The 8,603-nt window shown below is 39.3% G+C and overlaps 1 protein-coding gene across 5 annotated transcripts in view; it reads right to left on the bottom strand.

The window, feature by feature from the left end:
* Positions 1-4,231: 4,231 nt before the first annotated feature.
* The window catches only part of LOC106087127 (trafficking kinesin-binding protein milt), a 130,278-nt gene continuing 125,906 nt past the window's right edge, over positions 4,232-8,603 (bottom strand). For all 5 annotated transcript variants that reach the window (XM_059366121.1, XM_059366122.1, XM_013252051.2 and 2 more), the window contains 4 exons: positions 7,445-7,723; positions 5,833-7,387; positions 5,584-5,762; positions 4,232-5,523 (listed from right to left, as the gene is read on the bottom strand). In XM_059366121.1, the coding sequence (XP_059222104.1) occupies positions 4,652-5,523; positions 5,584-5,762; positions 5,833-7,387; positions 7,445-7,723 (2,885 nt within the window). In that variant the 3' untranslated portion in view covers positions 4,232-4,651. The remainder of the gene's footprint in view (positions 5,524-5,583; positions 5,763-5,832; positions 7,388-7,444; positions 7,724-8,603) is intronic.

Below are 8,603 nucleotides of genomic sequence, written 5' to 3'. Positions count from 1 at the left end.
CGACGGGCTGTCTCTTCAGTCCTCATGTGGAGACAAAGATCCTACCAGTGCGAAGACATAACTACATGCTGTCTAAGCAATATCTTTTGGGCTGTTATCACAGAGACCATCCAAATCATCATCTTGTGTATAGATATCCACCGCCCAGAAGCCTTAAGGTAGATCTACATGATCTAGAGCGTGAGGTTCAGCGCTACAAGAAAGAACCTCTAGATCAAGCAGGTCTAGACAACATTCATGCAGGCGCAGAAGCAGATGCGGTAAATGGCTACCGGGTGAATGTAGTCCTTAGAGAACTTGGGAATCTCCAGATGGAAACACCCGTAATCAAATCGACCATGTACTTATCAGCACATTCTTTCTGGGTTCGCTGATGGATGTGAAAACTAGACGAGGAGCCGACATCGATAGTGACCACTCATGCCCTTAGTGGCCACTCTACGTCTACGATCAGCCGTCGTGAATAGGACTCAAACAAAAAGCACAAAGTTCAACCTCTTAAACCTAAAAGATCTCGAAACAGCGCGCGAATACAAGGCAACATTAACGAAGAAGCTGCAAAATAGCACCCATACATGGGCCAACAGCAACATGTACGGAGACGGCCGTAGGCATAGGCATTGCTCGCCGATCCCAAAAACCATGGATAAGCAGCGGAACTATAGAGGAAATAAAACACCGGAAACGTCTCTGCTGCGAGCAAAATCAGGTTTAACTAAAATCGCGGCCAGGGCTGAATATAGCGCCTCCGTCTCGCTGGTCAAGCACCTAGTTTATATTTTAATATGCTGGAAGAGCAAGCCGAAAATGCAGCTATTATTGGAAACATGCGTGGTGTCTACGAGTCAGTAAAACAAATGAGCGGTAGTAATAAAAGGCCAACGGCAGCAATAAAAGATGAGGACGGTTAGGAATTAAGAAATTGCGCGTAATCTGCAGAACTGTATACACACCTATGCCTTTTATTCATCGACTTCGAGCATGCTTTTGAAACAGTTTGCCGAAGTTCAATTTGGAGCACGCAGTTGAATGAGGGCATCCCTGAAGAAATCGTGACACTAATTAGGGAGCTATATAGGAATGCTGAAGTTTCAGTCCGTTTCAATGAAAAAAGAGGAAAGCCGACCTTTCGGGATCGACAAAGGAGCGAAGCAGTGTTGCATCCTGACACCGTCGCTACTTTTAATTTTGTTATACTCAGTATTAGAAGCAACTGATGCTTAGGCCCCTATAGCATACGCTGAGATATTAACGACTTCTTCGGAAACATCGAGTACGCGGATGATATATGCCTCTTTGCGCATCGCTTCGAGCACATAAACTGGAACGACTGAATGAAAATGCTGCCAAAGTAGGCCTTAAAAATTTAAAATGTGACACTGCTTACGAGACGTGTAAGACGTTGACAACTGTTCTTATCTTCGCAGCAAAGTAACAAAATACGGAGGATTAGAGGTACGTATCAACAAGGCTAGAAGCGCCTCAACAAAGTTTGGAGATGCAGTTTGGAGATCAAATGAAGGAATGCAAATAAGGAGAAACACTTCCCCTGTCGATGTAGAAATCCGACACAGAAAATGGACTTGGTTGGGTTATATCCTACGCCGATCGTGCGATGATATAGCCAGATATATCGTAGACTGAAATCCGTACATATTTATATATTTTATATATAAAATTTAATTTGTGTTTGTTTGTTCCGTATAGACTCAGAAACGGCTCAACCGATTACCTTGAAATTTTCACAGATTGTGTAGGTTGGTCTGGAAGGAAACACAGGCTATATAATTTTTTGATATCGGAAGGCGGGCGGACCCTTTCCCTTACCCCAAAAGTACTACCCAAAAATAAAAGTGGACTAAAAAGTCGGCCTATCGGGACAATATGGGTATCAAATGAAAAAAAAAATAGCATACGAATATGGTATTAAAATTTGGGTCTTAGTACCCATCGGGCCGCCCCAAACCCGGAATTCGCCCAAACAGACATATTGGATGTTCATGTCAATATGGGCCTCAAATGAAAAGTATTCGGGAGTAGATTACGAATCTGGCATACGAAATCAGTTCGAAGTAGAGGGAGTCACCCTACCTCCCAAAAATGCCTGAAATGGGCATATGACCCATCATGACTATGGGACTCAAATGAAAAGTATTCGGCATAAGATTACAAATATGGCATAAAAAATTTGGTCCAAGTAATGTAAGGTCGCCCCACCCCCAAATACCCCCAGATGGGCAAATTAGCCGACCATGGCTATATGAGACTCAAATGAAAGGTATTTGGGAGTAGATTACGAATATGACATTAAAATTTGCGTACAAGTATAAGTGGCGCTTTTCCTCCTAAAGATACGTCAAATGGGTTATTTGACCCATTATGACAATATGGGACTCAAGTGAAAGGTATTTGAGAGTAGAACAAGAATTTGATGTCTAATTTTGGAGCCAAGTACTTGGGGGATATGAAGCTCAGTTTAGGGGGTGGCGCCCTAAAGGATCCCCTTAACAGAACTTCATATCCGACTATGGCAAATTAGAGCTCAAATCAACGGTGTTAGGGGGAAAAGAACGTATTTGATATATATAAGCCCGGGTGGGCGATGTTTGATTAATAAAAATGAATGAATGAATATATTTTCAGGGCAAAATAACGGTGGGCGCCCGGCCTCAAAACATCCTCCAAACAGTTCATATATACCGACCATGGCAATATGGGGCTCAAATTAAAGGGGTTTGGGAGGGAGTATTGCACGAATTTGATATCCATATTTGAGTCGAAATGTCTAAGCTGCCATCGTTCTCCTAAAAAGCACTTCTCATTACCCTAATTTTTCGTTTGAACTTTTTGAACTTCGAACTTTTTTGCACTCTTACAGTTACCAAGTTGTGTAAGAAGGAGATTAAAGCCTTCTCTGAGGATGGCACAATTCGCATCATTCGGCTGCCGGACCATAACGGAGTAAGGGCAATGAAAGGACGGACAATTTGGCAGTGAAGGCCAGAAAACTGTCGTTGATAAACTTTGTTAAACCAAGCCTTTCGGGTCGACACAGTCCGATTTAAGGGCGTGGGCGACAAATGCGCATGTAACACTGTGAAAAAGCGAAACAATCGGTAAGACGGCAAAAATCTTATGCGGTGAACCGGATCGTGAGAGCACGAGGCTATTACTGAAAGGAAGTAAGAAGGGGTCAATATAGCTTTTGGTGTCATAACGGGACACATAAGACTACGAGCTCACTTATGCAAAATCGGTGCGGCAAGTGATAGCATGTGTAGGGCATGTGAGGAAGATGATGAGACGTTGGAGTATTTTCGAAAAATTAAAATTTTCTTCTTCCAGATTACTTTTTAGTTGTTAGAGCGCACAACAAGCCGATTACTGGCTTAGGTGTATGTCTATAGTGGCATGGGGCAGATTAATATCTGCACCCTATTTTCAACCTAACCTACCGTCACCAAAAGCAAAACATGGTTTCTATTGTTGTAGTCTAGTGCCTCGGGGCCGCCCAAAACCCGCCAAATGCCACAATGCACGAATTCGATATTCACATTCAGGGCGAAGTTTCCCCACCCTTAAAAGATATTAGAGAGTTAAAGACGGTTCAGCTGAGAGGGCCCGGTTCGGCTAGCATATATATAATATCAACAAATTTTTATCATCATTAATTTTTTAGATTGAATATGCATTTTTCTTAATTGAAAAAATTTTCAATCACTTTTTTCAAAAAAGTAATTTTCGTAATTGAAACAGTTTCAATTAAAAATTAATTTTTACTTTTTTCAGTGTCGTTAAGTGTATAGTTACGAATTAATCAATACCATACCTTACCAATAGTGGGTTAGGAGTTTTGCCTATATAAATTAAAAAAGGTTGATAATAATTCTAAAATAATTTCTTTTAGGCAGTAGCGAAAAAAATCGCAATATTTTCCCCCTTTTATATTGATCTCAAATTTAATTAATTAAAAACTTTAAAAATATATTAAAAGTAATAACAAAAATTATGCAGTTGCCTTCATTCTTATATTAGATAATTTTGTAATTTCTCTCAACATGGGGCATCTGTAAGGCTTTAAACTACATGTCTTCAAAATCAAAATCAAATAAACTCATATGGTAAAGGACAGTATTACATTGTTTTGAAATTATATACATAAACACCGAAAATGTATTAACCCAAATACTAAACTGCTATTAAGTATAAGGCCTGCTAAATTACAAATTCATTACTTGTTTCACATGTTTATTAAAAATGTAACAGAACCAAATTTTTGTTCAAATCCAAACAATTCTAATGTTGTGTTCTTGCATGTTGTCAACTTCAAACATTTTTCTCAAATGTGAATCAAACATTTTTAAAACAAAAACAACGGCTTCGGATCAGTCCTTTTAGAGAAAAATATCGCACCATTTGTATGCCAGAAATGTACAAGCAGCGCATTTGGACATAGAAATAATTATGAGGACATAAATATAGGCTTAATAACAAAGAATACAGAAAAAACAATGCTTTTACATTAACCTTCATTTATCAGAAGTGGGTAGCGGTCTATGCTTAGATACAAATGTGATTATTAAAGCGTATAGTGCTTTTTAATTTAATAAACTTCGTTTAAAACAAATAAATATACATGGCATTCTCCCATCTACAACCAACCACCCTTGCGACCAAATAACAAGGAGCTTACAGATCCCACAAATGAATGTGCAATACTTGGAGAAGCTTCTTTGGTTTCAGATTTATCGGAGAGCGAATGATTTCTGATTAATTTTGGAGCTGACGACGGGGTGTTTTGCATAGTAAGTGTTGTTTCACATTGCTTTGATGCTACATGTCCCAAATCTGTGCGTACTCGTCCACTAATGGTCCCCAAATCAGATCTTTGGCCATTCTTCAAGTTTCGTCTAGATTTTTGTCTTTGCATTTGCTTCACGCGAACGTTTGAGTTGTCAATATCGGTTGCATTATTAACTGTGCATTGTGCATCAGGTTCAATTGTTTCGTGCGTTTTTTGAATCCGGCTGGTTGTTTGGGATTCAGCTGAAGTCACTGCTCTACATTTTGGTAAACAGGAGGACTGTGGTCTATTCTTTTGCGGGGATTCATCAAGAGGATGTAGACCTTTATGAAGGACATCTTTTATATGATGTCTATTAAAATGCAAATCACTGATAATATTATTTGAATTTGTGTGAATATTTTTGAGGCTGGTTAACTGGGCCATGGGGCTTGCACTTCTGTTCGCAATTCCACTAGCCAACTGGGACATAGGGTTTGGCTGCGTCGTAATAATATTCTCTAAACCAATTCTCTCGACTTTCTCTACCAATCGCAATGATCTTAATGCACGCCTCTCTAATCGAGTCAAAATAATTTGTTGCTGGTTCTGCTGCTGTTGTTGATTGCGAGTTGGCCTGTCTAAATCACCACCGACTAATTTTCTTCTGATTAAATCCGCCCCTGTTGAAAGTAGTCCAAAAAGTGGCTCTGGAGACATGGATCGCGTCGGAGATCCCTCTAATTAAGTGAAATAATTAAAAAGGTTCATATCAAACGTATTTCATAATTTTATATTACCAGGGCTATTGCATGGAGTAACTGTGGGCGAAAAGTTAGGACCAGCGGGTGTATTTAAGGCGCTTGGAGTAACAGCTTTGATACCTCTTTCGTTCAACATTGAAGCTAAGCCTAAATTTACAGAAAAAGTTGAACAGGAATTTTTTCTCGAAAGACAAGATCTTGGTGTAGGAGGGCAACTACAGAAACATTAATAAGAAAAAAGAAAAAATGTAATTTTTTTTATAAATGTTGTATACCAACATTTACCTTGGTTGTCGCGAAGTTGACGCAGAGGCACATCTTGACGATACTTGAGACTGTGACAAAAAGGATAAGTCAGTTGAGAGGCCGTCATCGGGATGCATAACAATACTTGTTGTGAAGGTATATGTACAACCTGCAACCTCATATTGCTTTCCAGGCAATTCTTCGCTGATGTCTTCTTCAACGTCGGATAATGTATACATTTGCATCCCCAAATCATCAAGGCCCCTTCCTCCGCGTATGGTAACCCCAGGCCGTTCCTCCAAAAGGCCACTTAATGTGGGTGTTGCAAGCTGTGACCAGTGATGTAGGGTCTGTGAACCTTCTATAGGTTTTACGATTTGCAATTTCTCTGGCAAACGCCATTGGTGCATAGATGATGTCATATTTGTTGACGACGAAATACCAGAAGATCCAGTCGACATAATGCTGTCTGGTGTGCGCAATCCTATAGGCAAATTTGTTGTAGTCTGAACATCTTCATAAGTATATGTGCCAGCTGGGGCATACGAAAGCATAGCGCGTCGTGCAAGTACTTCCGCAGGCGTTAACCTCTTGAGGGCAGCTTCGAGTTCTTTAGCTCCCGGAACTCCAGGAACGCCAGATGGTTGAGATGGATAACCATCATCTGATTGTGATATCAAACTTTCACATGACAAAGTCTTTTCACCCAATCCCATAGTATCACTCAATACAGAATTAATGCCATATGCTCCACTATTACTTTTCATGGCCATTGTAGACATACGAGGACCGGACGCCGTGCTCATAGACATTGCACCAAGGTGTGTCATTGCTGTATTACTATCCACATCGGCAAAATTGCCACATTTTGTTGCACAACGAACGGTATCGAAAACTCTTTTATATGGCTGCGTTAAGCTTGCACCCAACAAATGTGTTGCACCACTGCCGGCTACAGGTAGTTGCGATATCAGCCTCCCAAGTCGATCATTGGTACGGTTAGTGTCACCGGAAATCCCAGAGTCTATACTATGCTCTGAATGTAGTGACAACTCCATTAGTTCAGACTGCAAAGAGTCTGATTGCAAGATACTCATTGAAGACATAAAAGAACTGCGGGCTTGCGGCATTGCCTTTTTTCGTTGCTTTCGCAACTGTTCTTGAGCTTCCTGAAGCAAAGCTAACACCTCCTGGTAACGCTGTTTAAATTCTAACAACTCAAATGCCAAACTGTTTTGATTTTCTTTTGTAACATTAAGTAGGCTAACATTTTCCTCGTTCTCATTTGTTAGTTGGTGTAATTTTATTTCAGCTTCCATTAATCGAGAAGATAGACTAGCAATTTGCTCATATTGTAGACGATTTTCTTCACGCTGTCGTTCCAATTCCAAATTAACACTATCAAACTGCTGGTTCGCGTCATTTAGTTGGGATGCAATATCATTCATTAATTTTCGCTCTTGCGCTTCCACTTCATCAGTTTGACTTGCTAATTGGGTTGCCTCTATCTTTAATGATTTGTTCTCATCTTGCAACGAAATAATCTTCTTTTGTAATATATCCATTGTAATGGATTTGGAAAATGTTGGAGTATCTAAAATATATAAAAACCTATACTTAATATGTAATTATGTGATCATAATATACGAACCATTATCACTGGAATCCTCACAATCGTTTGTTAGAACTGAAATGAGTTCATTTTTCTTATGTAGTTCGTGTACAAGCTGTGCCCGATCCTCATGAGCGGATTTTAAATCAGCTTCCAAATCAGCTATTCTATTTTCCAGCGCATTGTTTTGCGTCAGAAGCTCCTTTCCAATTTGCACTGTTAACTCCAAATCTTTTTCCTTCTCTTCTAGAAGGCGTGTTACAGCCTCAATATCGTTGTATGTACGAGTCATTTGGCTTACTCGATTCCCACATAGAACTAGAAATACACAAATTTAAGCAGTTGTCAAACACATTGTTTAAGTAATCATTTAACACTTTGATTTATTTATATTCGAATTAAGGTTATATATAATGCAGTATGGTTAAATATGTGAATTTCATTTAAACGGGCTTTAAATGTCTTCCAAAAAATATATTTAAAATCTTCACTGAATGAGATAACAATGCCTTTTATCGCATCATCAATGCAAGTTATTAGTATTGTCATTATAAAGAGTACAACGAACATTAAACAAGTGTCACCGGCGTTTCTGTTGCAATAACGATATTCGCAGGTTTTCACAAATCTCTTGATTGCCAAGAAATTGCTTCGTAAAAACCATTTAATAATTTCTCACATAGGCTAGGTTAGGTTTAAGTGGCAGTCTGCGACCAGACTCAATTAGAAATTCTCGTCGATTGTAATACCTCAGGTAATATACAGTAGTTCCTACCGTTGAATCAGCCAGGCCGCTTTAAAAACTTGGGAAAATTCACAACCGCTAACTCAAACAAGCCCTCAAAGAAATAAGAACCTGAAGTGGAAGTTCTCCTTGCCTCACAGCGTATGCATAAATCCTTACGTGTACCAGGGTCGAAAGCGGGTACCTTTTCCCGGCAAACAAATTCTCGCTTAGTCCGCGCCCCTTTACATTTACATTCGATTTTTTTCCAATTTCTTTTCATACCCAACATCATAGGATAAGTTTGTCACTTCGCTTGCAACGCCTTAAAGTATTAAATTCTGATTATATGTATTTTTGATCATCTATATCGAACAATCGCTTCATATAGCCCACATATATACCAATCTCCCAATTTACTGTATCAAGTTCATAAAAGACGTGTTTTTTGTCATTTTCTCTGCAATTAAGCAC

This window comes from Stomoxys calcitrans, chromosome 3, assembly GCF_963082655.1.
Source record: "Stomoxys calcitrans chromosome 3, idStoCalc2.1, whole genome shotgun sequence".
NCBI classification, from domain to species: Eukaryota; Metazoa; Arthropoda; class Insecta; order Diptera; family Muscidae; genus Stomoxys; species Stomoxys calcitrans.
The sequence above is the reverse complement of the archived record's forward strand: the minus strand, read 5'-3'. Positions and strand labels throughout refer to the sequence as shown.